This window comes from Cynocephalus volans, chromosome 6 (assembly GCF_027409185.1).
Source record: "Cynocephalus volans isolate mCynVol1 chromosome 6, mCynVol1.pri, whole genome shotgun sequence".
Classification (NCBI taxonomy): domain Eukaryota; kingdom Metazoa; phylum Chordata; class Mammalia; order Dermoptera; family Cynocephalidae; genus Cynocephalus; species Cynocephalus volans.
The window spans coordinates 141,343,777-141,363,171 of NC_084465.1; the positions used below are offsets into that span (position 1 = coordinate 141,343,777).

Below are 19,395 nucleotides of genomic sequence, written 5' to 3' on the forward strand. Positions count from 1 at the left end.
CTTTGGAGGGGTATGGCTGAGGCCCTTGGCCTCCCCACCCCCAGGGAGCCCAGGGCACTTTTGGTGGTGGCTCGGTGGTCATCACTGGGCTGGGTGCAGACGTCTGGGGGCGTGGCTGTGGTCCTTGGTCCCCCACTGCCCCAGCTCAGGAGCCTAGGGTGCTTCTGGTGGTAGCTCTGTGGTTGTTGCTGGGCTGAATGCAGATGTTGGAGGGGCATGGCTTAGTCCCTTGGCCCCCTCCCACTCCAGCTCAGGAGCCCAGCGAGCTTCCAGAAGTGGCTCAGGGGTTGTCGCTGGGCTGGATGTGGACATTGGGTGGTGTGGCTGAGGCCCTCGGGCCCCCCTGCAAGCTCGGGAGCCTAGGGCATTTCTGGTGTGGCTCAGTGGTTCATCACTGGGCTGGATGTGGACATTGGGGGTGGGGGTGTAGCTGATGCCCTCAGCCTCCCACTGCCCTGGCTTGGGAACCCCAGGGTGCTTCCAGAGGTGGCCTGGTGGCTGTTGCTGGGCTGGATGTGGTCATTGGCGGAGGGTGGCTGAGGCCCTTGTTCCTCTCCCCACCCCAGCGTGAGAGCCTGGGAGGCTTCCAGTCCTTCTAGCTTTTATAAGTGTTCTTTAGTGGTGTTAGACCTTTACTGGTTAATATCAGAACTTTGTCTCTGATGTGGGCTTTTTGTTTTTCTTCCAGTTCTATGTTGGATTATTCGCTATTCCCACCACTTAAACTCTGCAATGGAACAATCTGTTATCTTTTGGTTACCTCTAAAATGAGGGAACTTCCTATGGGGACCAGCACTTGAGCCCTGTGGTTGTGCTAAATTGCTGCTTTGCTGCTGCTTTTTCTGGGGAAGGCTTTTTGTGCTGCTCAGCTTTTAATTTTTGATCTTTTCAGCACTTACCAGTCTTGTGAGGTCTGATACATCTGGGTTGTGTGGAAACTCTGGTGTGGGCCTTAGTCTTTTCAGCAAACTGCATCCCCTCAGTTCTATATTCCTGACCAGTCTACACTGAGTGGGCCTGTGCTGACTGGAAGGCAGATCAGCTGTCCATGCTATGCCACAGTGTTCCCCCCAGTGGGCCTGTCTCCCCCACCCCCTGCACTCCAAACATTTCCCATGGGATGGACCATGTGCCATTCCCTTGCAGTGACCCGCTGGCCTCTGAGTGGCTCCTTTTTTCCATTGTCTGTGGCAACTCGCTCCTATGTGGGTCCATGGTAACCCTGTCTGTGATCTTGCTGGTCTGGGGGCCACCGAGGCTCTCTTCTCCCCTGCAGCCTCCAAGCAACTTCATACAAAAAAGGCACAGGTGTGTTTTTTTCGCCAGCTCTTATTCCATGTGCTCACCAGGGCCAACCCTGAAGTGGTCGGGGCTTGAAATGGTTTCAGTGGTCCATCCTTTCTCTCATTGTAGCTTCTCTGCCTTCAAGAACTCCGTAGGTCTCTCCTCTTACCCTGAGCTCTAGACTAAATCATACATTTTTTTAAAGGCAAGTTTTCTGAAAAAAATTACTCACTACTAAAATGATTCACAAAACATAAACATAAGGTAGGATGGGTTGTTTAATAATTTTAGAATTTCAAAGAAAGAAAAAAATGCTTCCTAGCATACTTACTGCTAAGAAAACATGTAACTTTTTGAAAGAAGCTTGTAGAATTGTCTTGGATTGAGGGAATTTCACAGAAAAGACAATAACTCAAATAAAATTAACAAAAGCAAATTTAAATTACATTAAATTTTAATTAAAATAGTAAATTAACAAATAGGGAAACATTTACTGAAACATAACTTTAGATGGCATATAATGAGGCAGGAAGTTTACTTGAACTATATAGTTGAAGGACTCTGAAAGTTATTTATAACGAATCATTTATTTGACTTATCAACTTTATAAACTGAATTTATGTTTATTTGGTTATACTTACATGTTATTTCTCTACAAATTCATTGACGGAAGTCGATTTCTAAGATTAACATTTTTTTCAATTTTTATCAGACTTTCTAGATCAAAGCAATGTCTTAATAGATTCAGTGCTTCCCTCACGTCTCCAATGTTGAGTGAATTCCTCAGCAATGCTGAGTAGAGAAAGATTGACAATGTGCTCTCTAAAGTCTTTTCTAGTTTAACAGGTCTCTGATTCTTTGACTTTTTGGTGAAAAACCACAACTGAAAACCACAACTCCATTTCCAGTTTTGAGTTGTCCAAGTACAGCTGATTTACATAGATATGATTTTAATCTATATATGTAGTCCTCATTTGACCTCATATTTCGTTAGCCCATTATCATCATTGTCTTTCTCCTCCTCCTCCCCAGACACCCCTTGCCTCCTGAGCTTTCTCTTCTTTCCTTTTCCCTCCTGCTCACTTCTCATTCCTCTTCCTCTTATCTCTAATGAGCCATGGCTCTTGGCCTCCTCTGCAGGCATAAGCTGTGCCAGGCTGTAATAGTAACTATGTTCATTTTGAGATTATAAACAGATAAATTATTAGTATTTAAAAAATAATCTCTATCTTTTCAGATTCCTGCATATAACAACTTTTATTTTCCTTTATGTTTTGGAAATAAAGTAAAAAAATCCATGAGCTAGAGCATGAATCATTAATAGTGGAGTCAATAGTAATTATAGCTTTGGAAACCCTTGCAAATAGTCCCTTAGGTAGCACTTTATATTTTTTTGGCAGCTGGCTGGTACAAGGATCTGAACCGTTGACCTTGGTGTGGGACCACGCTCTAACCAACTGAGCTAACTGGCCAGCCCTTATACATTTTATATACTACTAAGTTTATATAAGATTGGTTTTTAATGAATTATTATAATGTTACATTGTATGAATATCACTGGAGTAAAATAAATTTGAAAACTTTTATTGTGTTTTAGTTTAACAAAGATAGTTTTATTAGGTTAGCTAATAGAAATTAAGTTCCTTCTGCTTATATTTGATACAGTATTGACTTTCAGGATATACTGTATTAAATTAAAAATTGGGATCTTTATCAATAATTATCCTGTCAGCAATCTTTCCAAGACTTTAAGTCCATCTGAATATTTTCTTATTGTGGGAACTTGATTATTCTTTTTTCTTCCCCAAGTTCTCTTGGCTTCTATCAGAATGAAAGTCCATTTAAGTCTGCTTGATTTGACACTACCTCAGTAGGGAAAAGTGTATCCAAAAGCACCAGGAACTGTCTAATGGTATTTCTCATTTGTTACTTTGTGGCAGCTTTCAAATTATAAGGCCATGTTGAAGTTCATTTTGTCCCAAAGGCATGCCAACTTTTGTTAAGCATTCTCTAATTGGTTTCCGTCTAAGAGGACCAATGAGCAGCCACTTGGAATTTCTCTCATGTTTTCATATAGTGTTACTATTTGCCTGCTCCTATGTTATTCCAAATACCTTAATAAAAAATTTTAAAAATATCTTTTATCTGGTAAGCTTACCTACACATATTTTGAAAATATTCAGGCAATTGCATTTTCATTTGTTTTGATTTAGAGGTAGCATATTGAGATGTTCCATCTTAGTTTGGTATTTGAATCAGTTGATTCTATTTAGATATGACTATTTCTAAGATAATTATTTGATTCAGTTATTGTGTTCATGTGGTCATAGTTGTTCCCCTTCATGTTTTAGCAGTTTTATTGTGATATATTTTACATACCATATAATTTACCAACTTAAGATGTACAATTCAGTGTTTTTGTGTATTTACAGAACTGTGAAACTATCACTACAATCTAAATTTAGAACATTTAAATTCCCACTAAAGAAAAGCTGTACCCATTAACAGTCACTCCACATCCCCTCTGCCTAGCCTCAGGCAACCATTAACATACTTTCTGTCTCTGTAGATTCACCTCTTCTGGACTTTTTATTTAAATGGAATTATACAATGTATATGGCCTTTTGTGCCTGGCTTTACCTACTTAGTCTGAATTTCAAGGTTCCTCCGTGTTGTAGCATATATCAGTATTTTGTTCCTTTTTATTGCCAAATAATATTCCATTATATTAATATATCACATTTTGTTTACCCATTCACTGGTTGATGGACGTTGGATTATTTCCACTCTTTGACTATTATGAATAATGTTGCTATGAACATTATTGTACAAATTTTTGTGTGGATGTATGTTTTTATTTCTTTTGGGTATATAAGTAGAGGTGTAATTGTTAGGTCATCGGTAGCTCTGTTTAATATTTTGAGAAACTGTCAAACTTTTCAAAATATAGCTGAGCCATTTAACATTCCTACCAACAGTGTATGAGAGTTCCAATTTTTCTACATCCTTGCCAACTCTTGTTGTTTTCTTTATTTTTTATTAGAGTCATCCTAGTGAGTGTGAATTGGTTTCTCATTGTGGTTTTATTTGCATTTGCCTAATGGCAAACAATGTTAAAATCTTTTCATATGCCTATTGGGCAATTGTATCTTCTTTGGAAAAATGTCTATTCAGACCCTTTACCATTTTAAAATTGGGTTATTTATCTTTTTATATTGAGCTTTGAGAGTTCTTTATAAATTCTGGATACAAGTTCTTATCAGATGTAGCATGATTGGCAAGTATCTTCTCCCATTCTCTGGGTTATCTTATTACTTTCTTAATGGTACTGTTACAGCACAAAAGTTTTAAATTTTAATGAAATTCAATTTATCTATTTTTATTCTTGTTGTTGCTCTTCATTTTGGTGTCATATCTAAGAAGACTTTGCCTAACCAAAGGTCATGAAGATTTACTCCTGTGTTCCCCCTTCATTTTAATAACTATAACTCTTTGGGCCAGAATGCTTTCAGAACAAAATTAACTTTCTGAAAAGAAACATTATTTTTTACTTTAAGCAGTTTCCATTAAGGAAAGCAACAAGGAGTAATATTTTTGTTATTATTTTTACTTTGTGAGAAAAACAAAGTGGAATCAAGTGCATAGTATTGACAATTTTATTTTGTTAATTGCTATTCTTAGTGTATTGTTAAGAGGTAAAAAATAATGTTGTCACTTACTATGTTTTTTACAATAATAGCCCTAATCAGTGTGGGTAGAGTCAGTTTTTAGAAATTATAGAAAAATGATAAATTTAGAACTGTAGATGCTATGCCAGTTCATAGGAAAACCAGGCTCAAACCCTAAGTATGCCCTCAAGAGATAGCCAAAGGACTCCTCTGACATCATCATACTTTGTGTCTAAGGATAAACACTAGATACTAACTGTAGTTACAATTAGAAAAATTCAAAATCTGTTATTCATTAGTACAAAATAAGATATTATTTGATTTACTGAATTAAGTAAATAAAAGGTTTTGTTGACCTCATAAAATTTTCTATACAATTCACAGTATGAAGTTATAAGAATTATTTTATTTTGCTCACAGCCATAAATAAACAAACGTAAGGCACATCCTCTAAAAGCTAACAAATCTTTTCTGTTTTTTTTTTTTTTTTTTTTTTAAAGATGACCAGTAAGGGGATCTTAACCCTTGACTTGGTGTTAGCAGCACGACACTCTTCCAAGTGAGCTAACCGGCCATCCCTATATAGTGATCCGAACCCATGGCCTTGGTGTTATCAGCACCGTACTCTCCCAAGTGAGCCATGGGCTGGTTGCTAAAAAGCTAACAAATCTTAAATCCAACATAAGACATGATCTTATGTAGATCCTAAGGAATGCACACACACACTCACACACACACAAATACTAGAATTGAGTTCAACCAAGTCACAGATATAAAACCAATATACAAAAATCAATTGTATTTCCATATACTAGTAATGAACAACTTAAATATGAAATTAAGAAAATAGTTTCACTCACAGTAGCATCAAAAAGGATACAATACTTAGGAACAAATTTAACAAAAGAAGGTATAAGACTTGTACACCGAAGACTACAAAACATTGCTAAAAAAAATGAAAGAAGATATGAATAAATGGAGAGACATTCCATGTTCATGGATTGGAAGATTCAACATGTTAAGATGGCAATATTCTAAACTGTGTATTCAACATAATCTCTATTAAAATTTCAGCTGGCTTTGTTTTCTTTTTTCAGAAACTGAAAAGCTGATCCTAAAATTAATGTGGAAATGCAAAGGACCTAGACTAGCAAAATAATCTTAAAAGAAGGACTTACACTGCCCAATTTCAAAACATACCACAAAGCCACAGTAATCAAAATGTTATGGTACTTGCTTACAGAAAGACATGTATCAATGGAATTGAACTGAGAATCTGAAATAAACACTTTTATGGTCAATTGATTTTTCACAAAGGTACCAAGACAATTTAATGTGGAAAGATAGTTTTTTCAACAAATGGTACTGGGATAATTGTTATATTCTCATGCAAAAGTATTAATTTAGATCCTTATACCATTCATCAGAATGAACTCAAAATGAACCGCAGATCTAAATATGAGCACTAAAACTATAAATTCTTAGAAGAAAACATAAGAGTAAGTCTTTGTGACCTTGGATTAGGCAATGATTTCTTAGATATGACACCTAAAGCACAAGTGATAAAAGAAAAAATTGATAAATTAAGTTTCATTAAAATTAAAAGCTTTTATGCTTCAAAGACACCATTAAGAAAACAAAAAGAAAAGCCACATAAACTTCGAGAAAATATTTCATATACTCAAGAAAACACCTGTATCTGAACTATATAAAGAGCTCTCTTACAACTCAATAATAGGAAAACAAATAACCCAATTAAACAATGGGCAAAAAAATTTCACCAAAGAAGATATACAGATGACAAATTAGCACATGAAAAGATGTTCAACATCATTAATCACTAGGGTAATGCAAATCAAAAACATAATGAGATATTACTTCACACACACAAGAATTCTATAGTTAATAAGACAGACAGTAACAAGTGTTGACCACCATGTGGAGAACCTTGAACCCTCTTTGATTTCTAGGGGGGAATGTAAAATGTTGCAGTCACATCTAAATAGAATTTCGCAGTTTACCATCATTACCCAACAACTAGGTATCTACCCAAGAAAAATGAAAGCATTTGTCCACACAACAACTTATGTATGAATCTTCCTAGCAGTATTATTCATAATTATTCAAAAGTGGAAACAGCCCAAATGTCCATCAGCTGTTGAATAGATAAAACAAATGTGGTAAACCCATGTAATGGAATACTATTTGACAATGAAAAGGAACCAAGTACTGAAACATGCTGCAACACGGATGAACCTTACAAATATTATACTTAGTGTAAGAAGTCAGACACAAAATTTCACATATTGTGTAATTTCATTTATATGAATTATTCAGAAAAGTCAATGTTATAGAGAATAAAGTAGCTTTGCAGTTGCCTAGAGCTGGTGAGGGTAAGAAGGAGGGAATAGGAAGTGACTACAATGGGCATGAGGTTTCCTTTGGGGGGATAATGAAAATGTTCTAAAATTAGATTGTGGAGATGGGTGCACAATTCTGTAAATTTACTAAAAACCATCGAATTGTGTACTTAAAATGAGTAAATTTATGGTATGTAGATTATATCTCAATGAAGGTGTTAAACCTTAAGCTCAGAAACTGACATGTATGTTATAACACCAAGGTCAAGGCCAAGGTTAAGGGTTCAGATCCTTGTACTGGCCAGCCACCAAGAAAGAAAGAAAGAAAGAAGGAAGGAAGGAAGGAGAAAGAAAGAGACATGTAAACAAAATCTTAATTAACCATCTGATTAGTAATCATGACATACATTCCTATCTAGAAGAATATAGTCAGAAACTAAGTATATTTTTTCCAGATGATGGATAATATAAAGTTCAGTGAATTTCTAGTGTTATTAGAGTTCTTTCTAGAGTTCTTGCTTAATAACTTGACAGTACCCCATCAACTTGGAACTGTTAGGATTAAAGTAAGATTGTCTGTGTGTTACAGTGGATGTGAGCTCTGCTATACAGTTAGCAGACCCAGTCATTTGTTAAGTTAAATTTTGTTGGCCTGCTAAGGTTATCACAATCTTTAAGATGGTTCACAAAGTTATAACCAGGTATGTTGGGAATGGAGAGTTTAATTCCAACTTTTGTTATACTGCTTGTGGAAAAGAGTCGGGCTGAATTTCTTTCGTCCCTTGTTTTATTTAATGTAATTTATAAAACAAAGTTTGAGGACAAATGTTTCAAGAGATAAGAGGTTATGCAAGACTGCTTAGCCTGGGTCTCTGGGAAACCTTAAATTCAAGAGATCCTTTACTGATAGCACAAATGTGATGAAAGTTTTTGCTGAATCCATTTACCAGTTATACAATTCATAATGTCCAAGTCAAAATGCTCCTTGACATTTCAAGACCACTGCTAAGCATTCACTAGCAAGATCATGATCCCAGAAGACCAGGTTGGCTAAGGCCTCAGAGAGAGAATAGGTGAACAGAGGAAAGGCTGTAAGGATGGGCTGAAGCACAAAACCACATACAAGCAGATGTGAAACCCCAGTGGCAAATAGCTCTTGACAAACCCAGTTGCTGTGAAGTTTTCCAAAGTGAAGGGGACAGCCTTTAAGAGAAAGAAACAGAATCATAACCAGCCATGGCCTTAGAGCAGGCTGCAGTGATGTGCTACAGTCACATCAGGGACCTTCTGTAGTCACACTTGTGGCAGGGAGACAGTACCACAGGGTGTCATTTTGAAGTATGAGGGAGTGCTGGGGGCGGGGGAGTGGGAAGGATATGTGTGGTATCTATTCAATTGCTTGATACACTCCCTATTGTTGAGAGGAGCTTTTCTGTACAGTTGAGTAGATCCTATCTATTTTGCTTCTATCTGTGAATGGGAAAATTTCTACCCATGAGGTGTAGCAGCATGTCTGCAAATGCTCATTGCATAATGCATATGATAGACATTTCTGACTGCATATGTATAAGCCATGAAATTCTTCTGGAGCATATAAAATACCTGATAATGACATTCTACAATAAACTACATTATTGTCTTGTATTTGCTCATTGGAAGAAATAGGATATATTAGTTACCTCATGGTTTCATATATACAAATTTTTACACTAATAAAATATAATACATATTAATTTACAGTCTATAACCTTATGATTTATAATTTTAATTTCCTCATAGGCATTTTAAGAGCTCGATAATACGCTGTACATTTTAAGTTTTAACACGAAGCCAGCTGGCAGGGTACTCAATAATAAAACCAATCAAAGATAGAAGTTTTTCGGACAAGTATTTTTAAAAATGAAAAAACTGCAGGTTAGACCGGAAAATTGATTTTATTTTCAAATTCCAGGAACGTGAGACATGAATTGTTGTCAAGCTTTTATCGATTACTCACTTTTGTATGCATTTTGCTTTGTATTTCAATAGAGTAAAAAAGCCTTAAAGAATATTCTACAAAAATGTACCTACCTACCAGCCCTTGAACCATTTCTGTACGAAGCGCCTCCTAATATTCTGAAGCATGTGGTCGGACAGTTCAGTAAGGTAAGAAATGCCCTCTTAGCCTGTAAGGCAGGGAAGAAAATTAAAATGATTTGTTAACTTGTTTTTTTCTGATACGATGTTTTCTATAAGATGGCGTCAGAGTTTTACTGCTTAACTTTCACTGATATGTATTGACAGGGAAGGTAATATGGGCTAATAAAATCCACATCTAAATAAAACACTTCCTCCTTCCTCACATTTTTTCACAGCCTCTGTACTATTTCAGTGTTCTCAGGAAGTAAATAGTATATCAACACATGAAAACCTCATAATACAGATAATTTATATTGATAAGTAACTTTTAGTAATTGTCCCAGTGTCTCACTCACCTGGGAACACTGCAAAGATCTTATAAAGAAAAGGAAAAAGGTCTCTGAGCTACTGGAATATTTTTTACAAAGTCCATGCCCTTTACTGGAGATGCTCTCACACAGTCATTCAGAGCATATTGACTTATTTTATGAACAATTTAAACAAATGTAGCTGTCATATTTCTTATATCATTGCAGATTAAATGATAGTAAATGGTAGTACGGTTGAAAGGTCAAGCTGCTAGAAGTGGGCATTAGCCAGCAGAGCTGACTACTAATAGCAAAGGATGAAAGAGAATGACTGCATTTACCACAGTCATTGATGGTCAGGATGTTGACCCTAAGCTATCAACAACTGGTGAAATTGTGCTCAGGATATTTGAAAATGAGATCTGTGCAAGTGGTATACCATGGCAGCTATGAGTTTAGACTCAAGTTAAAGTGCCTGGATTTCCCACTTACCAGCTCTAATTCTTTAGCAGTATCTTGACTTCTCTAAACCTTAGTTTGGTTACCTGTAAAATGGGAATAATAATAGGGTCATTGTAAAGATTAAATGATAAATTTAGCTCAATCCCAGGCACATATTTTTTTATTGAAATATAATTGATTATACATATTGGTGCATTACAGAATTGAATATCAATACCTGTGTACAATGTGTGATGATCAAATCAGGATAATTAACATGTTGATCACTGCAAAATGTAATCATTCCTTGTGCTCATTAACTTATTTCTCACTAACCACCCTCCCGCTTCCCCTTTCCCACCTCTACTAACCACAGTTTTGTTCTCTCCTTCTGAAAGTTCAATGTATTAGTGTAATTATTCCTTTGTTTTCTGTCTTCCCTTCCTTCCTTCCTTCCTTTTTCTTTTTCTTTCTCTCTTTCTTTCCTCCCACTTATGAGCAAGGACATGTGGTAGTTCTTTTTCTGTGCCTCACTTGTTTCACTTAAGAAATTTTCTCCAAGCTTATCCATGCCGCTGCAAATGGCAGAATTTCATTCTTTTTTGTGGTGTAGTAGTATTCCACTGTGTATATAAACCACATTTTCCTTATCCAGTCATCCGTCGATGGACATTTAGGTCAGTTCCCAACTCTTGGCTATTGTAAATAGAGCTGCAGTAAACATGGGAGTGCAGGTATCCCTTTGACATGATGATTTCGATTCCTTTGGGTATATACCCAGTAGTGAGATTGCTGGATTGTATGGCAGTTCTATCTGTGGTTGTCAGAGAAGTCTCCAGGCTGTTTTCCATAAGGGCTGGACTAATTTACAGTCCCACCAACGGTGTATAAGGGTTCCCCCTTCTCTGCGTCCATGCCAGGATTTGTTATTCTGTTTTTGATAATAGCAAGTCTGACTGGGGTGAGATGATACCTCAGTGTGGTTTTGAGTTGCATTTCCCTGATGATTAGTGATGTTGAGCATTTTTTCATATACTCGTTGGTCCTTTGTATGTGCTCTTTAGAGAAATGTCTATTTGGCTCCCTTGCCCATTTTTTAATTGGATTGTTAGGTTATTTGAATTCCTTGTAAATTCTGGATATTAATCCCTCGCTGGATTTATAATTTGCAAATATTTTCTTCCATTCTGTAGTTTGTCTTTTCACTCTGTTGACTGTTTCCTTTGCGGTGCAGAAGCTTTTTAGTTTGATATAATCCCATTTGTTTATTTTTCCTTTTGTTGCCTGTGCTTTTGAGTTCTTATTCATAGTGTCTTTGTTCAGTGCTACATCTTGAATTGTTTTCCCTATGTTTTCTTCTAGGTGTTTTACAGTTTCAAGTCTTATATTTATGCCTTTAATCCATTTTGAGTTGATTTTGGTATATGGCAAGATGTATGGGTCTAGTTTCATTCTTCTACACATGCATATCTAGTTTTCCTGGCACAATTTGCTAAAGAGACTGTCCTTTTCCCAATGTATGTTCTTGGTGCCTTTTGTTGAAGATCAGTTAGCTGTAAGTACGTAGGTTGATTTCCGGGTTCTCTATACTGTTCCATTGGTCTGAGTGTCTGTTTTTATGCCAGTACCATGCTGCTTTGTTTACTATACCTTTGTAGTATAATTTGAAGTCAGGTATTGTAATGCCTCTGGCTTTATTTATTTACTTATTTGCTTAGTATTGCTTTGGCTATTTGGGGTCTTTTGTTGTTCCATATGTATGTTAGGATTGTTTTTTCTGTTTCTGTGAAGAATGGCATTGGTATTTTGATGGGGATTGCATTGAACCTGTAGGTCACTTTGGGTAGTATGGACATTTTCACAACATTAATTCTTCTAACCCATAAACATGGGATGTCTTTCCATCTTTTGGTGTCCTCTTTAATTTCTTTCAACAGTGTTTTGCAGTTCTCATTGTAGGAATCTTTTACCCCCTCGATTAAATTTATTCCTAGGTATTTTATTTTTTTGGTACCTATTGTAAATGGGCTTGCTTTCTTGATTTCTTTTTCTGTTAATTCATTGCTGGTGTATAAAAATGCTACTGACTTTTGTGTATTGATTTTGTATCCTGCGACTTTACTGAGTTCGTTTATCAGCTCTTAGTGTTTTCTAGTACAGTTTTTTTTTTCCCTGTAGATAGGATCATCTGTGGGCAGGGACAATTTGTCTTTTCCAGTCTGATGCCCTGTATTTCTTTCTCTTGCCTGATTGTTCTGGCTAGTAGTTCCAATACTATGTTGAATTGGAATGGTGAGAGTGGGCATCCTTGTCTTATTACTGTTCTTAAAGGAAAAGCTTTCACCTTTTCCCCATTCAGGATGGTGTTGGTGGTGGGTTTGCCATGTATGGCTTTTATTGCATTGAGATACTTTCCTTCTATACCTAATTTGTTGAGAGTCTTTATCATGAAGGGATATTGAATATTGTCAAATGCTTTTTCTGTGTCTATTGAGATGATCATATGGTTTTTGTCTTTGCTTTTGTTGATGTGGTGTATCATATTTATTGATTTGCGTGTGTTGAATCCTCCTTGCATCCCTGGGATAAATCCCACTTAATCATAGTGTATAATCTTTTTGATGTGCTGTTGTCCAGGCACATATTAAACACTTCAAAAAAAACAAAAACAACTAAAAAGTTCTTTTTAAGGAATTAAACACGCAAGTGGTTAAGGTGAATTTAAAAGTTCTTTAAAAATTGAATGGAGGTGGCAAATTCATCTGAATAGTCAGTTATAATGCCTTGGATTTGTTGCTTCCTTACCTTCCTGATTCTTCTTCTCTGTGTTTAACATCTCCTCTACCTCCATCCTCTGCCTATCCCTTAGTATATTCATTCATTTTTTAAACACTTGTTCAGCATCTGTTAGGCATCAGGCATGAGGGGAACGAATAAATGAATGAATGTATAGTTTCTGCTTTCAATGACATTTATGTGTGACAGACATACAAACAGATACTTAAAATATTATGTGGTAAGCACGCTGATAGTGGTTTAACAGAATGCTGTGAGAAGGGAAAAGTACTCAACACATCCTGGGATAAGGGGATGGGAGTGTCCCAGAGAAGGTTTTTTAAAGGAGGTAACGTTTGAGCTGAGTCTTGAAAGATGTATAAGAGTTAACCAAGCAAAAGGGGAGAGGTTCATGGAGTGTGGAAAGGCATTCTAGGAAAAGGAAATAGCATGGGCAAAGGCAAGAAGTGGCACAGTGCGCATACCTTGATGTTATTTAAACAAAATTTAGGATGGAGATTGGGAGGTAAGGAGGCTGGAGAGGTATTTAGGAGCTCTGGGACCCTTTGTGCCTTGTTAGGGAGCTTTCCTTTAATTTTGCAGGTGGTGGAGAGACCTTGAGTGGGTGTAGCTTTACCTTTTACATTTATGAGTAGATCTCCATTGCCTTTGCTCATGTTCATTGCCTTTATTCCATCTCCACAACATAAAAAGTTAATACACTTGTAAAAAGAATGCATTTCACGTCCAATCATCAGCAAATTTTGGCTCTTTATGTTATACGTATATTGGGCATAAATTTTCTTTTACATTTTCTGAGATACATTATTGCTTTTCAATAATAATAATCTATCTGGTAAAGAAAAGCTGACATTTTTATGTGCTTTACTTTTCAAGGTGCTTCCACATGATAGCAAAGCTCGACGACTTTTTGTAACAAGTGGGGGACTTAAAAAGGTTCAAGAGATAAAAGCAGAACCTGGTTCTCTCCTTCAAGAATACATCAACAATATTAACAATTGTTATCCAGAGGAAATAGTAAGGTGCGGAATATAGATTTTGAGAAGTTCAATATTATAATGTAGATTTTCTGTTTTCAAATCTAGATTTTATATCCACTGTGTCAAAATGTGGACTTTGAAATACTGCATGAAGCCAACGTTTACCCTTACTTCTCTCTTCATTTCTTCCTCTCCCCCAATTAAATAATGTTCTGATTGACACAAACATTTCTAAATCAAACTGGAATGTCATTTAAGACATTTCTGTACTAATTTAACATATGCTTTACTAAAGAGTATCCAGAGTTCAAAATAAACTAACAGTTTTTAAATTGTGAATACCTGGTTTAGAAGGGCTTTTACATTCCAATTTTCATAGTTTCCTGGACATCACTTTTCTACCTTAAGCTCATTTACATTAATGGGAGTCTGAGGGTACTTCAAAAAGTTCATGGAAAGATCCATATTATCTTTTAATTCTATTTTTCATGAACTTTTTGAAGTACCCTTGTATTAAAAGTAGAAAAGAGATGTTGAGTAACCAAAAAAAGTTACTATCTAAATGCAAAAAAATTTACATAAATAATGTTGTTTATAATATGCAGGTACCTTAGAGTAATGTAGCAGGAAGCTATTTTCAAGATTAATATTTTAAAAAATAAAGCTGATTTGCAGAGCATTAAACCTAAGCCATATTCCTTGTAAACCTATAGGAGAACTATACCACTAAACCCAAAATAAATAAAAGCAAAATTACCAAGAAAAGATAGAATGATTTAAACAACTGATCTTGAAAAATGCCCACACAGTGTGTGGAATAAAAGGCATATTTATCTATATTTTTCTAAACCTATACTCAATTCTTATTTTCTCCAATTAATATTAGAAAATATAAATTTCAGTGTTTAAAACTTTCATGTTATATGTTTATATGTTATAAAATATCTGTTCATTCTTTCTATTTAATATCAATTGTTTTCATACGTATGGTAACATTGATTTTAAAAGCACAATAATAATTTTAAAATTAAAATTTGTTTTCTATTCACATATATTCAGCCAATAAATTCTTTCCAGAGTTGTAAGTTTGTGCACTTCTGGGAGGTTTATGAGAACTCCTTGACCAAAAGAGTTTCAATTGGTCAGCTTCGAAAATATTAATGTATATAATAAATTGTAGTAGTATAACATGTATAACTAGGCATATAATATGCAAACATATACCAAAAAATTTGTATAACATAAAATATGTGTGAGACCACTAAATGAAGTAAATATGCAATCTTTTATCAAGAAATGAAAATATAATTGATTTTTATATATGGAATATATATCCCTTTAGGAAGAATGCTATTTGATATGTTTTAAAAACTTTCAATGCAATTTTCTAATATAAATAAAATTATAGAGAAATGAAGGGGAAAAAAAGCAAACTAAAGGGCCCCCAAAATGGAATGACCTATTAGAATCAACCAATGGTAAGACACTTTATTGAACAGAAGTTTTTTTTCTATACTTTTTAGGCATATTTTAACTGAGCACCAGGGGAAATTGAAAACTCTATCACATTAGAATTTAATCTAGTGCTTTGTCAAAATACCATTGTAAATTTTTAACTTCTTGCCTTGGTGGGCTGATATTTCATTAAAAAATTATTATTTAAAAAATTGTCATGAAGAATTTTGGTTAACATTTTCAAATTTCTGATATTTTTTAAACTATTGGATTCTATAAAATGGTGTTTTATAGAAACTTTGAAACATTGTCTTTCTATGAAAATAGACAAATATAATCTCAAAATCGTTTTATTTTTGTAATTATGTAAGTCTTAATCACTTGGTGAAAACTATTTTAGAACTAATTATTCTTTATAAGATAGATTATCAACTGATGTATTCTCTCATCTGTTATTAGCCTAAATATTTCATAGTGCCTTCCAATTTTAGTAATCTTTAAAATTTTCTAATAAAGGTAGGTGGGATAAGAGGGAAGGGGTCCAGACTAGACATTAGAAGACCTAATTTCTAGGCCAGGCCCACTCCACAGCCATAAGGTGTTTTTTGAACTCCTTTGTCCTCTGGATCTCTGCATAAGCTGGGGAGGGGAAGTGGCTTTTGGGAAACATCTAATTTGGGAGGGGGGCCATGCACACATTCTGCCATTCAGCACATTGTGGTATCATAACAGTATCCTACATGGGTCTAGTATAAGGTTACTTCACTTACATTCTTAAAGGCTGCACACAGGTAAGTTGGGATAGCAGTGGTTGACAGCCAGAGGGAGGGAATTTTCCATTCTTTTTTGGAGGTTCATTTTGGTTCATTCAGAAGGAGTATGACTAAAAAGTTCAGGCTTAGGTGTCAAACAGACCTAGGTCCCTACCTCAGTTCCAGCTACTTAGGGTGTGATCTTGGAGACAATATTTAACCCTTTTAGCCACAGTTTCCACATCTGTATAGTGTGGATAGAGATAATTACCTATTTCATAGAGTTAGAATTAAATGCTCAGCCAACGGGCTTACACATAGGAGTGATTCAATTCAGTAAATGTCTGTTATTGTCCTCTTCCAGCACCCCATTCTCATTTTTCGTTCTATTGAGATTAAATGGCATTTTAGGTGGATGAAATTTAGTATCGTAATAATATTGGAGAAACTATGTAGCAGCATTTGGCCACTTACTATTTTTCACTATTTGGTTTGATGATAAGTGCATATCGGGCAAATTTTTGTTTTATTTTTTACAAATATAACAGACATACATAAAGATTATTCTGGTTAGATTTAAACTGCCTTTAGTTGCTAATGTAGGGTTCAAGACTTCTTCCTGATAAGAAGCTACTTTTGAATTCCTTAGCATTAGATAGACTAGTTGAAATGGGGCTTTCTGAAAGTTAATGGACAACTTGATATATTTATTTATGGGTCTATATACTGAAATACACCGTGGTCTGTATGAACTCATGAGAAGTTAGATAGTGCTACGTGTATAGTGCTGATGGAGGTGAGGGGGGTTTAAGTGCTGAGCAAATTTTCTTCCCTGTGGGAATCCTGGAGACTAAGTCTTGGAGGTCTTTGAGAAGAAAGTTACGGCAATTAGCTTGGAAATCAGCCAGTTCAAGCCTCAAGAATTATTGGTAGATCCTAATTTATTTATTGGGGACCTTTATTTTAAAGCAACACTGTCCATCAAATAATATGTGAGCCACATATGTAATTTCAAATTTTCTGGTAGCCACACTTAAAAAAGTAAAATGAAACAGGGTAAATAAATTTTAATGATATATTTGGTTAACCCAATATATCCAAATATTATAATTTCAACTTACAATCAATACTATTAATTAGTTTATTTTATAATTTTTACACTAAGTTTTGAAATCTGGTGGGTATTTTATCACTTCCAGCACATCAGTAATTCAGATGCCAAATTTTATCGGAAATATTTGACCTGTTTTTACATTATATAAAATTTACAGTTAAAAAGCAGACTCAAGTTGTTCCAAACACACCTAAAATTTTCCAGTAATTGAATCTAGGTCAGTTTTTAAGTTTTAATTAAATTAAATATAAAAATTAGTTCCTCAGACATACTAGCCACATTTCTAGTGCTCAGTAGGCATTTGTGGCTAGAGGTTACCATATTAACACAATTTTTAAAGATTTTTTTTTTTTAATCTACCTCTTACATTTATATAAAAAGTACCTATCTGGTATCTGACACATTTATAAGGCCTATGAAGGTGAGACCTACTCTAAAATTTGTGACTAAACCAGAGAAACAGTTGTGAATTCCTCAGTGTAAAAATACTTTGAAGAAATCCAATGTTGAAGGACAATTTTTTCAAAGATAGGAGGCCTTTGGAACAGAAACATTCCCTAAAGTAGCTTTTTATGTATGTATCTGTTTAAACATGACTGCCTATAAGTGCACCACTGAGAAGATACACCTCTGTTTTGCACACTTTAACTAAATAATTCGTGGAAGAAATTAATGTAATATAAATTATGAGTTTTTAAGTCAAGCATAGATAAAGATAACTAACAAAGGACAAAGCAAGTCCCTAACATTAGGTTTTTATCTGGAGAAAATGCCTTCAGAAGCTTAATTATTTTGAGTGTTTTGGAAATTTTAAAATTACACTTCCTTATATTTTTTAATCATTTATTATATTTTAGAATGCCTGCCAAATTTTATTTGACATACTTTTATGTGCATGTAAAATATTTCCATGGCATATCAAGTACTCTGCAATGTATCAATCAATATATTTAATACTTTTATACTAAATCTTTTATAAAATGTTCAATTTATAAAAATAAATTTATAGTACTATAGATGCCTAAGAACCAATGAAAACGATTAATTTTCTAGTTTTATATGATATGAGTATTTATAAACCACTTATTAAATAGTTCTTCAGTGTGAATTATACTCCCAGAAATTTTTGCTTTTATGAGTGATCAGATCTGTTTTAACAGACACTGAAAGTGATGTCTGAGGCAAACAGAATGCAGAAGTTGATTAGTAATGATAGGCTGCGTAGTTTAACTTATGAAAAAAATCTTTTAGCTATGATCCTTCAAGCAACATCAGGCACTTGATATGATAAAAGTGAAGTCTTTGTAATAAAATACTGTCATTGGATTGAAGTCTCTTGCTTGGAAAACATCCCCTTTGCCATTACATTTATATCCTTTAAATGTTTTGCTGCTTCTCTAGCACAGTGTTATTATGAGTTGATGTTATATCCCTTCATCATCTCCCACCACACGCACAAAGCATTACTGGAGCATAATTATTCAGGGTGTAGTTGAGGTTTCACTCACAAAATTATTTCAGATATACTCTTCATATTGAATCTTTTGTGCCCACTGTTCTGAACCTTTTCACAAGTATCTAATAGCAAATTTTCTTTTTCAGGTATTATTCCCCTGGATTTTCAGATACACTTCTGCAGAGGGTGGACAGCTATCAACCACTTACTAACTAAGTAAAATTATATTTTTATACTCGAATTCGCAGCAGAGATTTTAGGAGCAACACTTGTTAATGCTCTTTCTAAGTATTTGAATTAAGTACATTCTAGATTTATTCAATGTGAAATACCTTAAGATAGTATTTTCTGAATTTATATAATACTTTAAAAACTAGTAGCATGAATATGAGGAACTGTTTACGGTCATTTGCATGCATATGATTTGCTCTAAAGATAGATTTTAAAAAACATTAAAGGGTTTTTAGGCATTGGTTATTGTTGTTAAAAACCACACACACTCTTACCACTCCCCCACATACACACTCATCCAACTAGATATAGATAAGAGATGGTGTTCAAAAATCTGTAGTTATTTTGGCCAATTCCTCATAGGCATAGGCAAGGAAAACTGGCCTTGCAAATTACACAGTGGGATATAGAAAGGAAATTGTTGGAAGAGGA

The 19,395-nt window shown here is 34.9% G+C and overlaps 1 protein-coding gene across 3 annotated transcripts in view; it reads left to right on the forward strand.

Moving 5' to 3' along the window:
* The window catches only part of SPAG6 (sperm associated antigen 6), a 67,713-nt gene extending 48,765 nt beyond the window's left edge, over positions 1-18,948 (forward strand). For 2 of the 3 annotated variants that reach the window (XM_063100727.1, XM_063100728.1), the window contains 3 exons: positions 9,341-9,457; positions 13,852-13,997; positions 18,879-18,948. In XM_063100727.1, coding sequence (XP_062956797.1) covers positions 9,341-9,457; positions 13,852-13,997; positions 18,879-18,948 — 333 coding nt within the window. Of the gene's footprint in view, positions 1-9,340; positions 9,458-13,851; positions 13,998-15,018; positions 15,041-18,878 lie in introns of those variants that run through there. The other variant, XM_063100729.1, reaches the window with a different exon arrangement.
* The last annotated feature ends 447 nt before the right edge of the window (positions 18,949-19,395 follow it).